This window comes from Pecten maximus, chromosome 8 (genome assembly GCF_902652985.1).
Source record: "Pecten maximus chromosome 8, xPecMax1.1, whole genome shotgun sequence".
In the NCBI taxonomy this organism is placed as follows: Eukaryota; Metazoa; Mollusca; class Bivalvia; order Pectinida; family Pectinidae; genus Pecten; species Pecten maximus.
In genome coordinates this window covers 22430491-22450523 of record NC_047022.1, presented here as the reverse complement: position 1 = coordinate 22450523, position 20033 = coordinate 22430491, and the positions used below count along the sequence as shown (strand labels likewise).

At 32.9% G+C, this 20033-nt stretch overlaps 1 protein-coding gene across 1 annotated transcript; it reads left to right on the top strand.

Annotated features, from left to right (window-relative positions):
* The first annotated feature begins 2162 nt into the window (after nucleotides 1–2162).
* On the top strand, nucleotides 2163–19635 carry LOC117332794 (protein GUCD1-like). Its single transcript, XM_033891830.1, has 9 exons — nucleotides 2163–2308; nucleotides 5041–5164; nucleotides 6205–6270; nucleotides 7042–7141; nucleotides 7740–7831; nucleotides 8744–8843; nucleotides 9516–9564; nucleotides 9782–9856; nucleotides 10435–19635. The coding sequence occupies exons 1-9, from the start codon at nucleotides 2287–2289 to the stop codon at nucleotides 10521–10523; spliced, it is 717 nt and encodes a 238-aa protein (XP_033747721.1). The 5' UTR covers nucleotides 2163–2286; the 3' UTR covers nucleotides 10524–19635.
* Nucleotides 19636–20033: the final 398 nt, after the last annotated feature.

The following is a 20033-nucleotide window of genomic DNA, read 5'->3' as shown; positions in this document are numbered from 1 at the left end:
TATACGTGAGAACAAAAGATGTCCTGGTCATTATACGTTTAAAAGAACAAATGACGTCCTGGTCATTATACGTGAGAACAAATGATGTCCTGGTCATTATACGTGAGAACAAATGATGTCCCGGTCATTATACGTGAGAACAAAATATGTCCTGGTCATTATACGTGAGAACAAAAGATGTCTTGGTCATTATACGTGAGAACAAATGATGTCCTGGTCATTATACGTGAGAACAAATGATGTCCCGGTCATTATACGTGAGAACAAATGATGTCCTGGTCATTATACGTGAGAACAAAGGATGTCCTGGTCATTATACGTGAGAACAAAGGATGTCCTGGTCATTATACGTGAGAACAAAGGATGTCCTGGTCATTATACATTTAAAAGAACAAATGATGTCCTGGACATTATACTTGAGAACAACTGATGTCCTGGTCATTATACTTGAGAACAAAAGATGTCCTGGTCATTATACTTGATAACAAACGATGTCTTTGTCATTATAAATGAGAACAAACGATGTCCTGGTCATTATACGTGAGAACAAAAGATGTCTTTGTCATTATAAGTGAGAACAAACGATGTCCTGGACATTATACAGAGAACAAAAGATGTCCTGGTCATTATACATTTAAAAGAACAAATGATGTCCTGGTCATTATACGTGAGAACAAATGATGTCCTGGTCATTATACGTGAGAACAAAGGATGTCCTGGTCATTATACGTGAGAACAAAGGATGTCCTGGTCATTATAAATGAGAACAAACGATGTCCTGGTCATTATACAGAGAACAAAAGATGTCCTGGTCATTATACGAGAGAACAACGGATGTCCTGGTCATTATATGTGAGAACAAATGATGTCCTGGTCATTATACAGAGAACAAAAGATGTCTTTGTCATTATAAATGAGAACAAACGATGTCCTGGTCATTATACAGAGAACAAAAGATGTCTTTGTCATTATAAATGAGAACAAACGATGTCCTGGACATTATACAGAGAACAAAAGATGTCCTGGTCATTATACGTGAGAACAAAAGATGTCTTTGTCATTATAAATGAGAACAAACGATGTCCTGGTCATTATACAGAGAACAAAAGATGTCTTTGTCATTATAAATGAGAACAAACGATGTCCTGGACATTATACAGAGAACAAAAGATGTCCTGGTCATTATACGTGAGAACAAAAGATGTCTTTGTCATTATAAATGAGAACAAACGATGTCCTGGTCATTATACAGAGAACAAAAGATGTCTTTGTCATTATAAATGAGAACAAACGATGTCCTGGTCATTATACAGAGAACAAAAGATGTCCTGGTCATTATACGAGAGAACAACGGATGTTCTGGTCATTATATGTGAGAACAAACGATGTTCTGGTCATTATATGTGAGAACAAACGATGTCCTGGTCATTATACGTATACGGGAGAACAAACGATGTCCTGGTCATTATACGTATACGGGAGAACAAATGATGTCCTGGTCATAATATGTGAGAACAAAAGATATCCTGGACATTATACGAGAGAACAAAAGATGACTTGTCCGTTATACGTGAGAACAAACGATATCCTGGTCATTATACATGATTATTTTTTGACAAAATACAGATACACTGTATCTGTATTTGAATCACAGATATCTTAAGTTGAATCAAATATTTCTGTTTTTGAGATAGAGATGTCTGTAATTTGAATACAGATATCTGTATTTATTTATGAAATGGAGATACATTGTAGCTATATTTTCTATTGAATACATATAACCGTATTGAAATTAAATTAGATATATCACTTTTTCAAATATAGATATCTCTAATTATTAAATAAATATATAGATGTCTGAATTAGAAATCGAGATATCTGTATTTAAAAAGAGATACTTCTCGATGATTCAAATAGAGAGATACCTATATAAAACAGTTATTTCGATAAAAATAGAGATATCTGAATTATATAGTTAAAACACAAACGGCTTGCCATGATAGCCTAAATAAATGCAATCTGGGTAATAAATATATATAGATGGAATGTCATCACTCGATCCAACTTTCTTTGACCATGCAGTACGTGTATTTTAGTAGGTGTGCAACCTTAATGATGAGAGGCTGTCTAATTCAAAGTTATCTCCCTTATGCTTGTTCCTGTTTACAAACTCGAGTGTCACTTTTTCATTGCGAAGTTGGTTTGTTATTTTCTGTGTTCCCATGTTTGTTATGTGGGATACGGTGGCATGTAGATCAGCAGATACACATTACGCAACTTTAAACGATGGAGGAAGCTGTCAAAGGCGGTAAGCTGGACTGCCACATGTTGAAATAATACTGTATATATATATATATATATATATATGTACATGTATACGTAGCTGATGATGAACTTTTAAGCTGACCTGCAGAGATTACTGTACTGTAGCCCTTAGGCCAAAATAATCTGTCTTCTTCGTTCCGACTGATAAGTTGATATATACATGTATGGTCACAGGGACTCGGTTATGGGATTTTGAGTAACATATGACATCAGTTAACAATCACAACTCTAAAAACTAGAAAAAGAGTATAAATTTTAAGTATTCATGTAATGCCTTGGATACATTCTGAAACCTTATCAACAGCCGTTGATCAAAGGAAAACAGAAGGACATAGTCAAGCTTTAATTGAGGGCAATGGCATGAAGGACTTAAAAAGTAGAGGAAACTAAGGGAAAATGGTACACAGGAGACCGACAAAAATGAGCATCCACATCATTAGAGATTGATTCTAGCTACGTATGTAGCTATATATATACTGTAGCTATATATATATAGCCCATTTGCAAGATACGTAAAAAATCAGTCATCAGGATCTAAAGGACAAAAGCTTACACTGCCAACTCTTCATGTAAGAAATATTGAGGGATGACAGGCTGTATGGCAAACCGTTTGGGTTTTTACCTATTGAAATGAAGATATCTCTATTTAATTAGAGATATCTATAATTTAAATAAAGATATCTCTATTTAAATAAAGATATGTCTAATTTAAATACAGATATCTCTATTTCTACTGAAAATAGAGATATCTTCTTTTAAATTACAGATATCTCTATTTAAAATTCAGATATCTCTATTTGAATTATAGATATCTTTAATTGTAATTGAGATATCTTTATTTTAAATAGAGATATCTTTAATTCTTGTCCAATTAAAGATATCTTTATTTAAAATAGAGATATCTTTATTTGAATTAAAGATATCCCTATTTTAAATAGAGATATCTTTAATTTTGTTTAAATAGAGATGTCTTCATTTTAAATACAGATATCTCTAATTCAAATACAGATATCTCTATTTAAATTAAAGATATCTTTAATTTTTATATTAATAATGATATCTTTATTTTGAATACAGATATCTGTATTTAATAGGTAAAAACCCAAACGGCTTGCCATACAGGCTGTTATAATTGGTACCGTACACTAATTATATAATCAACCCGAAAGTTGTTATTCACATGAACACCATGCCAAGTTAATGTGGAGAGAAATTTACTCGGAGAAGTCAAGGACTCAAAGTACAGAAAATGCAAAGAATTAATGCAAGGATATGAAGAAAGAGTAAGACATTTAGAGGAGGCCATCGGTAAATAGTGGGGAGGATCCATGGAGAAAATTGTAACAAATGAAATGGAGAAGTATAAACCGACATAAAAGATCAACGAAATGTTAAAGAAGGCAATTTGAAATACATGTACACAGGTCTATCAAATGATTAATTAAGTCAAGGACACAATATATATAGATTATGTTTGGTATTAAGGAAACAGAATACAGCAGGAATGGAAAAGATGAATAGAAAAAGAAATTTAAACCATTTCAATTTCATTTTCAAACCATAGCAATTAATTAAAATACTAAAGACTTATGGAAACAGTCTGCAGATTCCAAAGAAAAACTGAGACCAATCCTTGTATATTGAGGCTCTTTAAAAAAAAAAGTTCAAAGTTACATTGAAAGTATTTTGATTCCCGATTTGTAATAATTACGAAGAACGAAATGTATTTAGCACGACAGCACAAACCTGGAAAGAAAACAAAAACTTGAATGATAAATTATGGTATTGATTTGTGTCAGTATTCAGGATTTAGTATATTACTTACTGGTTCAGGGCTTTAAGATACCATTATAATATATTTAAGAAATAATTAACGATGATTCGTGTATTGTTACAGGATATACAACGAGGACGAGGATATTTTGCAATTAAATTAATAACGAAGGCCACAGGCCTGAGTTATTAATTAAAATTGCAAAATATCCGAGTCCGAGTTGTATATCCTGCAACAATACACGATTCAAAGTTGATTATTTCTATTCTACCATGTACTGTTTAGTTCTGAGATCGACCTCTTTCTAATAGAAAAACAGCAAAGAAACCCCGAGAAAACCTTGTTATTTATTTCTTGAGTATTGCATTATTTGCTGATGAAATATACAGACAAATAGTACTACGATCAAGAGCATCTATCATATGGCATTGATTTTGAAAAGAAAAAAAAAGGATAAAAAAAAAGGATAAAAAAAAGAAGGAAAAAGGAGGCCTCCTTAGGATTCGAACTCGCGGCGTGATAAAAATATATTGAAAGACTAACCCATTAGCCCACTCGGCTATAGTAACCTTATATCAGACGGGTGAATATTAGATATATAAAATTGTAACAGCCTTGAGTCACGACCGTGTATTATTGGCACGAGCGTGGGTTATTGGAAAATAATACATGGTTTTAAACCAATCAAAACTGGCGTTGCATAGTAAACATGGTAGAATAGACAATATTTTAGATCAATACATGGATATAGAAGCCTCAGGCCTGTGTCCATCATTATCATATCATATCATATATCATATCGTATCATATATATCAATTCTATTAATCCCACACAATGCATATACTATTTCACAGACACAAAGTTAAGACTAAGAGGAAAAAATAATTAGATACTGTTCTGATAGTATCATTTCATAATTTAGTTAATTTCCTGTTCTTAGATGGAGGAATTAAGCTTAAGGAGAAAGATGCAGAGAGCCAAAGACAAGTTCAATTGAAAGTGCCAACACACATACAGTCTTATTCCTGGGACTGTGGACTGGCTTGTTGCTGCATGGTGCTAAGGTTTGTGTGTTTGTTGATACCTCTGCCATGCATACATACGAGGGCTGATTGATAAGTTGTGAGTCTTGTATTGAAGGACGTACTCAATGATGTTCTTTTTAAGTCGTACTATTCTCTGACTATATATAGGGCCGTGTACCCATGGACTGGTCTCATTTGATTAGTTTATATCGATGAGGTAATACTCTAAAGTAAACAAGACAAGCAACTTTTGCAAAATGGACAAAATTGGTTAGGGTTAGGGTTAAGGTTAGTGTGAAAGAGTCACGATTGTGGCTTTAAATTGATTGAGCATCCACATGCACCTTAATATAACCATCAGACTTTCATCTATTTCCAAGACTGAAAACCTCTATTTCAGGCACCCTAATGTTAACCCTAACCCTAACACGCAGTGGATGACTTTCTGAACATGCAGCCAAGAAAAGGAAAAATTCAAATCCTTCAATATGAGGTTCACAACTTATCAATCAGCCCTCGTATCAGGATGGGGCAATACATATTCAATTTTGGTTATTGTTTTTTGTATATATCATCTGTTCTGCTATTTATCTCGCATAATTGGACCAAGGGGAGAGAAGTAATGTAATTTGGCTGTCAATTTTGTGACTGACGATTAAAGATTTCAGTAAAAACCTTTTTTTCCCATCTAGCTTGCCAGTGTTATTTCAGTAAAATGTCTTTATTCTTTATATGGACTATATTTTTGGTCACATATTGTTTAATCTCATATATAGCTGATTACATTCCCTAATCCCTAATGAAGCTTTTGAAATTATTGTTCTTTTGTAGCTCTATTTTTGTCCTTGATAGTATTGTATAATGAAGTTTTCCCTCATCTTCAATCACTCGCATGCTGGTTGGTATATCCAGGTAATGGATAAACGGAACATACCAAACTGGAACTAAAGAAATGGTCTCTACTCCTGGATCTGTGACATATTGATGATGCAGCTTTTCATAATTTTCAGTTTTCATAGAATCTAGTTCTGTAATGACATTTGTATCGGGTATGAAGAATGTAATAAAATATTTTTCAGGTATATGAAGAGGGATGATCACAGCGTTTATACTTCCGACTTTGAGGCGCTGAATTGTGGAGAAAGGTCAGTATATTATACCTGTGTTTGTAGTTACATTGTCATTCTTGTATAATCTGTGCAGTGTCGAAACCTCTGGAATGTTTATTTCAAATTCATATACAGGTTTTAGTAAACAACATGTATGTAGACTCGTTATTCAATCCTAAAATTAGTCTGACACATAATAAATTGCTTTCACCGATGTTAGGTTTTGATGATTAACATATGTGGATGGTATGTTTAAATACCCAAGACAAATTCTATTCTATTCATAGTTTTTGTTCCAATCCACTACTGGAAAAACAATCCTGAGATCAAGTCTGAGGCATAACAAATTTTCTTTCACTCATGTTTATTTATTTTTAATCTTGGGTGATATGTATGCATGTGAAGAAGTAATGAAACATACACTGACCATGCTGGGGTTGAACTAACAACATCTTCCTCTCAAGGCAAACATCTTACCACTAGGCTAAAGGGAAATTCCTGCTAGCCTGGGCTACGAAGGTGATCTATACTTTCTACATTTACACTACTTACTCCATCCTTCACAAAGTCCTCACCCCTGAAGACAACCACAGGTTCTATAGCTCCAAGTAAGCCTCTCAATCTCCTATAGCTTTCACTTGGGAGTGGTCAATGGCACCAATTAAATCTGTGAATTTTTTTTTCAGATTTCTTTCATTTTCAATCAATTTACTTTTCCATAAGACAGACAAACATTGTCTCCCCACCACCAGTAAATATAAAGGTTTTGGCAATATTAATCAGCTAAATTGTTTGTTTGTTACACAGTATTTGGACAATTGATTTGGCTTACTTGTTTAAGTACCATGATATTAAAACGAAGCTGACAACAATAACCCTTGGAGTGGATCAAGAATATGCTAAAAAGGTATGCAGTTTTTTTTCATTTTTTTTTTCAACAAATGTTTTAATAAAAACATATAAAAAACCCATTTCTTATTCAATTCTGAAGACATTCTGGTAATGGTTGTGGTTTTTAGTTTCTGGTTTTTCACCATTATTTAGAATTGGTAGGTTAAATATTGAATACTGCCAGGTAATTATTTCAAAAATTGAATTGTTTTTAGCTTATTGATATTTATTTTATGGGGACCACGCACGGTGGCCAAGTGGTTAAGGTGTCCCGACACTTTAACACTAGCCCTCCACCTCTGGGTTGCGAGTTTGTAACCTACGTGGGGCAGTTGCCAGGTACTGACTGTAGGCCGGTGGTTTTTCTCCGGGTACTCCGGCTTTCCTCCACCTCCAAAACCTGGCACGTCCTTAAATGACCCTGGCTGTTAATAGGACGTTAAACAAAAACAAACCAAAAATTTATTTTATGAAGAACAGGGATCAAGAGTTTAAATGGTTTGTTTGAATTAGTTGCTAAAATGGAAACCTAAAATGTACTATCTAGAGGCTGTTTGTACATGTATTGAATGGTAACAAAAAAGTTTGATGGGGTTGTATTCTGTGTCCTATAGCCATTCTACAGAAATCACTTCAATCAAGATGAGGACAGGGTCGGCAAGATGTTTTCTGAAGCTGCCTCAAGAAATATAGACGTGGAAAAGTGGTGAGTACCATATAATGTGTTCAGAATTCTTCTCTGGAGACAAAAATGGTCTAGTGACTCTTATCAAATAAAATACCAGTAAATGAATTATTTTGGAAATTAAATTGTTGAAAAAATGTATGTGTTCAAAATTTTAAACTGAAAACATAATTATATTGAATGCTAATAATAATACACTGTATATCGATACACATGCCGCAATAGCTTAAGTCAGTAGAGTATCATTTAATGTGAAGATTAGAGGCGAGTGTTGGATCCCAACCTGGGGCATCTCATATGTAAGCTGATGAGAACACCATGTGCTGTTGGGGCTTTGTCTCTTGGGTAAGATCGTTAAAGTAGCCACCAGCAGCTCTAAGATTACCCAGCCTCAAACTGACCCTGGCTGTTCATTGGCATGATCAGCCAGCAAATTACAGCTAGTTGTACTGTAGAGTTGTAGATTTTGAGTGTGTTAGTTATGCTCCTTTTCATTTTAGCAGAAAGCCTTGTCAAGAATAGGTGAGGCCACAAGAAAAATGTCACATTACACAACTGTGAATAATAATGTTAATTTATAGTTCAATTTTGGAAAAAAAGCATGACAATTTTGTCAATAAGTGAAATGGAAAGTGGAAGTAAAGATGTTTGTATAGTGTAGTCAATTTTGGAAGAAAAAAAAGTGTGCGCTATACACAAATTAAGGGTAGTTGTAAAATAGTACTTGCTTGCAGCTATTTTATATTAGATTGTGACATTTTTCATAGTGAATTTATCAAAATTGGTTGCCTTTTTTATGAGTTTTTGAAAACAATCAGAACATAGATGTTCACTATATTATCCACATTCATTGTAAAAGAAAATGAAATTTGTCTGATTATTACTAATACTGTATACACTTTGTATATATTAATCTGGATGTGATATTTACAGTTCAGTGCCTATGTCGGACATCGTGAATCACATCGCTAAGGAAAACCTGGTGATCTGCCTAGTGGACTGGAACTATCTCGAGTGTATCTGGTGTGACAAGGTCAGTACAAGGTCGTTCTAAAACATGTGAGGAAATTTTACAGTCATATTGTAAACTTCAATTAACAATTGATATTAATTTTAAGTAAGCATTGAACTTACAGCATATGGTTTTTATCATCATTTATATTTATAAGGAATGGCAAAACAGTTTAATTTACAGTTCCTGTGCTTTTCGCTGTATGATGTGGATTCAAGTTTGAGTTGAACTAAAATAAGTGATGATTTTGACAGTGTCGGATATTTCAAACTTTCTTTTTTCTGATGATGTCATCTCGGATAGTTTGACAATAGGTTCGACAATATTTATTTGATTTTGTTCTAATTGACCAGAGATTTACTGTATCCATTACGGACTGTGTGAGGCTTTAGATTGAACTGCTGTTTGTGGGCTGTAGCTGTCCTCTTGGTGACAATTATGACATTGTAAAGGGCATGAAATGTATATCATCAACAGTCCTTTAAATTACAATTTTGTCATTACCTTGTGGATATTTAATATGTTCATACATTTAATACTACATATCTCTACAACTGATATATTTTAAGGCATAATTGTTGCACCAAATTCCATTATGAGAGAAAATGGATTAATTTCTGCATAATTTTTGTTGGAAGTCTAAAAAGCATACTTGTTATCAGCATTAAATGTTGACCAAATTTAAATTTACAGAGACGACATTGTTTTTCTTGCTTCAAACGGTGCTGTGGAACATACCAAGGTAAGATTTTTATGCTTCATGAAAAAAGGTTACAGGATAAGAATACTGGTACTTGTATTCCTACGGAAGGAAAGATCACACTGGTCTGTATTTAGGTCACTGTGACCTTCACTTTTAGGCAATGATAATGTTAGAATTTCAGTAAAATCTGCAGGGACATAGATCGTGAACCAGTCTCTCTTACTTCAGGCTCAGATTTTCTCTTTTTGTTTTTCAGGACATTTTGTGGTTGTGTGTGGCTTTGACCAAAGAAAAAAACGTGTGTTCTATAAAAATCCTTCATATGATGAAGGTAAGTAGAAAATTGATTTGTCAAACATTGAGACAGCTTAGTAGATATCTGTGATAGGTCCACATGGATATTATATCATACAATATGAGATATTAATACTTTACCCAAGGGGTAGATATTGTGTCAAAATGTTTGGTCACCATTAATGTAAAGAAGCTGCTAGGGCAGGAGGAAAATGTGTTATATCAGAGATTTGTCTCGTCAATTAATTAAATTAATTGGTTTAGGGTAGACAAGGAAATTTAACAAACATTTTTGCCCTTTACATTACAATATATTTTTCAGTACCAAAAGTGCTGTGTATAAGTAGTGTTAATTAGGATTTTCTATACTTAAGTGTTGTTTAGATCATTCAAATTTTCAAAAATGATACCAAAAGTTTTAAGCTAAAAAGTATAATAAGTAAATAATTTTCGTGATCTAATTAGTCATAAAATGTTATATGAGCTACCCAGTAAATATATGTGCATAATTTATGACAGTGTATTGTGTTAGTATGACTGTGAATTAATTGGTTGTAATGGATTAGATGCAGCCTTGTAAGTCAGAAGATAAATCAGACATTCTTTTTTTTACAGAGGTCTGTTGTAGCCGAATGGACAAATTTGACAAAGCAAGAAAAAGTAATGGTACTGATGAAGATACACTTTTCATCTTCAGCTCCTAGAAACACAAACATCACTGCAGTGTAATAATGAAAACATTCTTCATCCCTTGATTATATAAGATAGCACATTTTCGCAGGGTTGTGATGAAGATATCGCCTACACCTTGAGTCCTGATAAAGGCATACATTTCAGCAGGATTATGGTGAAACATCCTCTACATCTCCAGCACCTAGACAATTTTATATCTCATGTTGCAGTGGTTTGTTGTGATAGAAATATTCATCTTAGCTCCACTGAAAGAAAAAAACAACATCTCTGCATGGGTTGTGATGAAGATATCCACTGCACCTTCATCTCTGAGAAAGACAAAACATTACTGCAGAATTGTGAACAAAACATAGTTTTCTTCAGCTTCCTGAGAAGTACAAACATAATGCAGGGCTATGAATATATATGATATCTTTCTTCAGCTTATTTAGAGACACAACCCTGCAGGACTGTGACTAAAACATCATCGTTATCTTTGGCTTCTTAAGAGGTACTTTGCTGCAGGGTTGTGAGAAATTTTCATTATGTATAACACCTTGTCTAGTGGTGAGGCTGTGATATGTATTGTCAGATCTTGTACAGCTCCATGTAATCAGCAGACATTGTAATGATAAAAAACTACCACCATCTGAAAACTATTCCTAAGTATGTACCTCAGGTATTTCTGTTTAATTTTGTATGATGAAAACTTTTAATTTAATCTTCATTTTTTTTTTTTTTTACAAAACTGTAAGAAACTTTAAATTTAATCTTTTTTTTTTTTTACAAAACTGTAAGTAATGGTTACAAAATGCTTTTATTGTGGTCAAAGAAAAACCAAGGGAATGTTAAGTTGGTAGATGTCATGCTGAATGTTTAATGAGGGGATAGCATTTTTTGTCATATGCAGTTACATGTACATGTACAATGTATTATCAAATTCTTCAGCTAAATCACCCTCTGGATAATTTTAGTTGCTGTTATACATGGGAATTCCTAGGTGTTCTGTACATAAAAAGTTTCCTGCTGAGTTAGATGGAGTTGTACAGGTCTCTATGTGGAGGAACTACACCTAAAACCAAGGGATCAAATCATTAAATCACTACAGCTGCCATTCTGAGATAATCTTTCTAATGTTTGGATATCTATCAAGTAATAGTTGTATCAAACTTTTATTTTTATTGCAATTGTATTTTTTATGTATTTTATTGAATCTATTTATTTTATATTTCCTTTATTTTTGGTTATGATAATCATTTCAAGGGAAATTATTATTTTTCATTTTTAAGAACTGAAAAATTCAAGTTTTACCTAGAAAGGTAACTAGTCCTAAATCGAGGTGATCATTGGGGAACATGATAGCTATATAAACAAGATTATTGTACATATCTATAAGTTTACAGAACAGCCATACTCTATAATCTAGCCTCATTATCCAGACACCTCTAATATCATTGACCCACGGTCTAGCCCTGCATCCGGTAACATATTTTTCTTGCTTTATTCAATAAAAACCCGTTCCAGTGGGCAAGAAATTTTAGAATCCACAAAAGTTTTGAATGAAGATTCCTGGATTAATAGAATGTATTACCTGTATACTGCTATGTTTAAGATTAATCTACATTGTATATCCATCAACAGCCAACAGTCTAACAGAAACTAGCTGCGAATGAGAGGGTATTGAATATCAGCAGGATATGCAAGATAAATTTATCTCAAACACATTTCAGTATTAAATATACTTTTTTGTTGTCGAAAATTATGTCAAAATTGCTTAAAACTGTTAAATAATCATTACAGTATTAAAAGTTCTCCAATTTGACTGAATTACCTCCCTTGTGTGTTATGCATCAAATTTATAATTTAACATGAAGTCAATTAAATTATGTTGTAATTTTTAGATGATGTTTATAGGTGCTTAGCACTTTGTAGTATATGACTTATTCCCTTTCTACAGAGAGAATAAATAGGCTCAACTGTAGGCTGTAATGTATATTCTTGTGTTCAGGCTACAAGACTTTCGACAGTGTTCACCTGTAATTGAGGGAGCGGGGATTGTATTATCTTTATCAAGTTTACATTTATAGGTGAATTTTAATTTGTTATTACTGTACATGTAGGAATTGCACAAAGGTTAGAACTTCAATAATCTGGACAAAGTAAGTGTTGGAGGAAAACAAATATTTTAAAACATTTATGAAAAATTCAATAAAGTAATTCATCCCTCCTTTTGGCCTGTACTGTGATGAGCAGGGGATGATTAAACTAGAGGTAACAAACAGATAAAAAAAACCAGGAGCTTTTCTCATCCAAAAGGCCAATCCAAGCTGGCCATGCATCTAGGTGAAATGTATGCTATCCACTGCCTCGTCTGCTCCTCCACATCACTAATCACCAAGCAAGGTTTCATTTTCCGATAAAAAAAAAGATTTTTGTCCTGACTATCGAGGTTTAACTGTATATTAATTGTTTTTGTTGTGTTATGGGACTTTTAATTGTTTGTTGTTTATAGTTATCTAAGTCAGTTAATTAGTTATCATGTCTTGATATTGGAAGTATTTAGTTCTAGTTCCAAATCATATCAATTTGTGATTGCTTTGGTAAAATGGTAGCACATCCAATTACATATACATATATGTTCTATTAAGTTTTCAAAATTTTCTTATTTACTATAAGTCTAGTTCTAATATTCCATTTTTTGAAAGAAAAAATATGAAATATTAAAATAAAAGAAAGTTGACAAATATAAAGCAAATTGTGAACAGTTGCTAAGGACTATTCCAAAAATGGAGGAGTGAGGGATAGCAGGCAGGTAGCAATTTATTGTGCCCTTGCCCACCCAAAAAATTTTTATTTGCTATGGTCCACTTTTCAAATATTATGTTATCTTATTTTAGATCCCACCACTAGTAATAGTAGATGTCACCAACACCTGCCTTACCTGCAGCTACACATACATATTTGGAATAGTCTTAAAACAATGGATATGTACCATATTTATCCATCAATAAGCCCATGCCTTGAACTCAGCCCACCCCTATCCCCTTCAGTTCAGTAGAATTGTCCACAAACTATACTTTATTGTTTTGAAACCCACCCACTGCTTTTGAACCAGAGGTTATATGTTGGCCCCTGGGTATGTTGTTGGATAAATGCAGCACAAATTATATGAATGTTCTTCTGTATATTGTTCAAAGGGAACTTGATGCAGGTGTCAAATAACCATTTGCAGTGAAACGGTGTATGTTTTTCAGAAACAGATATGAATGATTCTTTTGAAATACGATACACAGTATCATACTTACCTTATAAGCTGCCTGTGTGGGTATTGTCATATTGTTTATGATGAATGCTTTTTATGTTATGTAACATTATGAATATTGGGATAAATAATATGAAGTTACATTGATATGATTCCAGTGGTACTGTGTAGGATCATGTTGTTACCCACTTTTAAAAGTCAAAATTTCTAAAAAAAAATTAACTCAACTTGATATTTGTTTACCTGTGACAGTCACGAAGTGAGACTTCGGTGTTACATTTCCACCAGCAGCGACAGCATCGTCAGCATTTCACTTTTAAGTTTTGTAGTAAGATCAGCTGCTCAAAAAGTTGAAGTATGGACATTTTCACACACCCAACATATTGCATGAATTTTAATTTTTTGCTGTTACTTTAGGTTAAAAACCTTAGATTTTGAAAAATTTATGTAAAATTTTCATTGCTTCTCAAGTTGATTTCCAAGTTAGTTTATTGCCAGATTGGTTGTAGTTTATTGCCAAATTGGAGTGAATTGTATTATAAATCAGATGCACGTTTTTCTCACATTTTTGATTTTTGGGGGAAAATGATATATTTATGTGAATTTTAAGAATTAGTAATTTTGCTAAATTTGGCTTCTTTTTTTTTTGCAATCTTACATCAGTATTTACACATACCTGGTATCTATAATGTATACAAGGCTGCTTCCATACTATCAAGTGGAGGGTTGGGTTTTTTTGCTTTTTTTTTGGAAAAAATAATGTTTTAGTGAATTTTGGAGTACTATACAAACAAAACGGAAAAGATGAGAAATGAAATTCTTGTACAAATGTAGTTGTATTGGAGATATAATTTTAAATCCAAGTTAATTATGAAATTTGTTCATATTAGTACTGTAACATTATAACTGGAATGGTTGGTATTAAAATATTGATACAATAGAATCCTGGATTGTTGATGAAATCTGATAACTTTTATTTAAAATTGGAACATTAAATGTTATAAAAAAGTACATATTCATCGATGTGTATATCTCTTTTAAGGGGAATATCTGGCAGATATGTTACAAACAGTTACAGTGTTAAATCGAAACATTTTTGAAAATGAAATCATCACAAAAATAAGTGTCTTTTTGATGTCTTCACAAGGTAATTTTCACGTAAATATAAACAGAACAATATGGGTCCGTATTCTTAAAACCGTACTTACGCTAAAATACACATTTTGTGCTTAGGCTCAAATACTTTTGGTGATAAATGCGATATCTGAATTGATATTTTTTTCTCGATAATTTGAAGGAATATCAAGTGATATTATGTACACTTATATTGTTTCAGTGTATAGGTGTTTTCTTTTAAACTACTACAGGTATTTCATAATTTAAGTAAGGTAAAATGTTCAAAATGAAAATATATAAATATAATATAATATAACATATAATATAATATATAATGAAGTTTTAATGTAAATTTTGACTTCACTTTCAATCACACAGGATAAAATTTCTGCATGTTACAATTTTTGCGGGCTCAGGAACTTTATTTGCCTATTTTTTTCTAATTACTTTAACACTTTTCTTTTATTTCACTATTTTCTTTGTTTCTTTAACTTTTCACTAGTCCTCCTACTGCCGTATTGTTTATCATGATCGATGAGCTATGATGTTCACAGCAGACGACATCAAAGTGTTTTCTTCACTTGCCATATTGATCAGTGTTTAACTGAAAAACTGCAGATGCTTCATAATTATTGGTAGCATGTGGGTTTGCATCTTTGAAATCCGTGAGCTAAGTTCCTGACAAATCATTAAGATCGTACATGAATACAATCACTGGAATTTCAAGGACGGTATGTTTTTTATCCCAGGATATTCATATACATTTTTTTTGTATATTTAGAAATTAATTTGCATAAATTCCCTGCTTGTTAATGAATTACAACAGTATTTGGCTACAACTTAGTTATGTTTACAATTTCAATCACCTATCTAAAGGCCTAAAAGCATAATATGCATGGTACATTGTATTTTATATAAAAAAACTATATATGATCATCAAATTTACAAGTTTGTACTCAATGCAAGAATACTTGATAATGTGATGCACTTGTAAATACATGATACACTTTGTGTATGTATTAAATGGTTGTACTATTTCAGTAAAAATCTCCTTTGATATATGTATAGGATGTGTAATTCTAAAATTGTGTATAAACTGCTCTGTAAGTCTCCTGTTTCACAGGTATCATTTATGCCTAGGACATCCAGTTGACCCTACTGCAACAATTTCAGAAATCAAATCTATTTCTCAGCAATCTTAAGTGTTCAAACATAGTTGAGTAGACATGTCGCTTCAATCCCAAGAGTCAAATTTTATTTTTGGGAGTCAAAAACATACGCTCGAGAGTCTACTGGAAGCCCTGCCATCTATGGATATTAACGTGTACATGTACAGAATTGAAATATAAAATATTAAACAAGAGATTTCATGTATTTGTGACCAGCGGATACTGCAGTACATAGACTTCAGTTTTATCTCAAAATAATGATAACCAGGTACATGTAGACTTTGTTTATATGGACATTTATGGTAATCAACTCTATATAGATTTATGGACAGTTGTGATAATTACTTGTTTATGTTCATTTATCTTAAGTAGATACATGTTGGCTTTTAAATCTACAAAAAAAACTTTCATACAAAAAATGACCACTATTTCCATTGTAGGAAGCCTTTTTACGATGTTAAGCTCAGCTTTTCACCGAGTTATTGTCAGAATGTTTATCACTTATGAAAATGTTCTTTATCAATGCACAGTATAGATAATAGCTTTTTGTGTAAAAATCCTATATTGCTATTTATATAAATCTACAGCCTGTGTAACCTTCATTGAAGCAGCTATTCCATTATTCTGGCTATCCTTGACCTTTCTCAAACAATAGGCATGCTGGTTTCGACCTTTGTTAATGTTGCTAGACCATTTTGAATTTTTAAATGATTAATATGAGAAAAATGTCATTAAATTTACATTGTTTATCCTCGATTCAAGTAATTGGTTTATACATCATTCACTGTATCTGTTAAACTATGCTTAACTATGAAATCAATTTTTCAGCGCTCATACTTTTCTATATTCATATAACACCTGCTTTCAGGAGATGTTTGGTCTGAAGTGCTGATGTCACCGCCTAAACAAAGCTAATGTCACAATTTCAGCCCAGCTGATGTCATGGACTAACCACAGCTGATGTCGCTGTCTCACCACAGCTGATGTCATGATCTAACCACAGCTGATGTCACGATCTAACCACAGCACAGCTGATGTCACTGTCTAAACATAGCTGATGTCACGATCTAACCACAGCTGATGTCACGATCTAACCACAGCTGATGTCACGATCTAACCATAGCTGATGTCATGATCTAAACATAGCTGATGTCACTGTCTAACCACAGCGAATGTCACGATCTAAACATAGCTCAGCTGATGTCATGATCTAAACATAGCTGATGTCACTGTCTAACCACAGCTGATGTCACGATCTAACCACAGCTTAGCTGATGTCAAGATCTGAATATAGCTGATGTCAAGATCTAAATATAGCTGATGTCACGATCTAGCCACAACTGATGTCACTGTCTAACCACAGCTGATGTCATGATCTAAAAACAGCTGATGTCAAGATCTAAATATAGCTGATGTCACTGTCTAACCACAGCTGATGTCACCATCCCAAAAAATCTCCAACACATGAACTGCTGATAACACATTCTTAACACAGCTGACTAAACACTGCTATGATGTCGGTCTAAACATATATATAGCTGATGTCAAGATTTCAGGAGACTCTTTTTAGTGACTGGTCTAATTCAGGTATTATACTTACGTACACTTAACAAAATTTATCCAAATCACTTCACTTATCTGTTGTTTTCACAGCTGTTTTAGATTTACAATATGAGGAGACTTTTTGACAAGTGTTGCCCAGTCTGTTGCAAGGCAGTGCAGGGTCTGTTGAAAATGACAAAATTTTGTATCCATCTTATTTCAGCCACTCTAGGTTTCTGTTCCTTAAACTACCCTACTGTCGGCAACTCGCTTGGGGATATTTGAAATGTGCTGAGAGGAAGACAAAATCTGCATGTCAACTTCCATCATTTTATTCTTCCCCAAATCTCCTACCTAGAGAGTTCTAAATCAAGGGAGGTAATTACAATTTAACAGAAGTTAGGCAATTACAAGAGTTGTCTCCCCTCTCATGATACCCGTATAGATACTAATACACAACACTACATATAATTTATTAAACATGAGTATAGAGGAAGGTTTAATATAGTAAGTAGCCGAGATTTTATGTGCAGCTCTATATTTAATTAGCAATGTTAAGTATTGGTACTATATAGATTGTAACATTAATGGGGATTTCTTATGCTATATATTTGCAGTCATTTGAATAATCACAAAAAAAATAAATCCCCTACGAATATTCATACATACTGGCAAAATGTTCATAAGGCATGGTTGCACAAAATTTAATGATACTCATGAATTAGGTCAGACGGGGGCAACTGTGAAATATTATCCCAGTGAAATTTGAAAACTATACAATACATTTGATGAATACTCTACCACCTTTGTTGAAAGACCACTTATTCATATTTGGGAATTTGATGATGTACTTGAGCTCCAAATATGGTGTAATTGAACAGAAATTTTGAGTTACAGCTGTTCACCTTTAAGTGGTGCTCTTTGATATGAAGATATGTAGATGGACTTTTATGATTACAAGGAGGTATGCTTTTTTTGCAACATTTGGTTATTAATTTTTTTTAGTGGACAAGGCATAATGTAAATTTAATTCATCCTTGCCATCTTCTTCATTTCAAAGTTCTTGAAGTATTATAAGAATGTTTATGAATTGGTGCATAGTGATAGTAAAATATATCTTTTATATATATATATATATGTATATGTATGTGTAACTTTAACAATATTTCAGCATTTGAATACAGATGAGTGTTGGTCAACATGCCTTTAATATATAAAGTATGTAAAATATGTATGGTATGTCGCTATTTTGATTTTTGCCAAAAGCTTCGGTGATGGATTTTCTTTGGAAAACTTGTTTGGATTTATGTGGGAGATAATATATGAATACTCAGTTTAACTGGTCTGATGATGCAAGTTTTATGTCTAAATCTTTGTTGTGGATAGATTATCTGTAAGATTTATCAAAATCAAGAAGTGACAAAATATCGAAAAAGGGTATCACTCTTAACACTCTAGTTCTCAACAGAATTTGCTGAAAATTGAACAGAAACAAAAATGCAATATGGATCAAAAATATCTTTGAAGGAAATTAATAACCAGGTTACTTCAAAGTTATAATGCAGAAACAGTCTCTGAACCAGCTTATTATGGTATGCTACCTAAAACATATATTCATAAATCATACCCAATCTCCTTCAAACATTTAACCTTGGGTAGATTATTTTTTTCAGAAAAAGGAATTGTCCGAATTTTGCCTTCATACAATGACTATATTTTGTGTAAACTGACATGATTCTTGATAACTTAATTTGATATTGTTATGCTGAAGTAAGCAGGTTTTCATACTGGCATGTTTATCTTGCTTATTGGCAGTACTGCTAAATCTCTAACAATTGTCAGGAAAACAGATTGATTATTTGGGTCTTGACCAACAGGTTTATTTAGCAAAACTGAAAAAAATTCACAAAGTCTGCTTTATATAATGTATGAATTGTTCTGATTTCCCATTTAAGTCATATTTAGTCAATTTAAAGTAATTTTAAAAATTTTACGTATAATTATGTACAAATTTACATTACTTATTACAAATAAATTGATACATTTCCTACATTATCTATTGTTTGGTTATTATTCCCCACCTTCATCATGTCACATTACGGTAAACCTTCAATAAGTTCGAACAAAATTAAATATTCGAAATTATGCTTCAGAAAATAAGCGTGAGTTCGAACTATCCGAGTCGATATCGGCGAAAAACTCGGTAGAGTAAAATCATTAGACACAAACACATCCATTGTAAATCTGATACGTAACAACGTTGGCCTGAACAATGGCACATTTAAAAACAAGGGCCAGTTGGAGGGCCACAACACGCCTGCCGCAATATTTGACACTTGGAAGGGGGTAGTTTCACAGGTTGTAATGCTTTAAAATGAAATATCATTGTTGGGAAGTTGGAAGGAGATATTGATACACATAATGGTGTGTAGTCGAAACCGAAGGGCAACTTT

Coding starts and splice junctions, on each gene's coding strand:
- LOC117332794 (XM_033891830.1), top strand. CDS start 2,287: ATGGAGGAAGCTGTCAAAGGCG. Junction 8,844..9,515: donor AGTGTATCTGGTGTGACAAG/GTCAGTACAAGG, acceptor TTAAATTTACAG/AGACGACATTGTTTTTCTTG. Junction 9,565..9,781: donor GTGCTGTGGAACATACCAAG/GTAAGATTTTTA, acceptor TTTGTTTTTCAG/GACATTTTGTGGTTGTGTGT.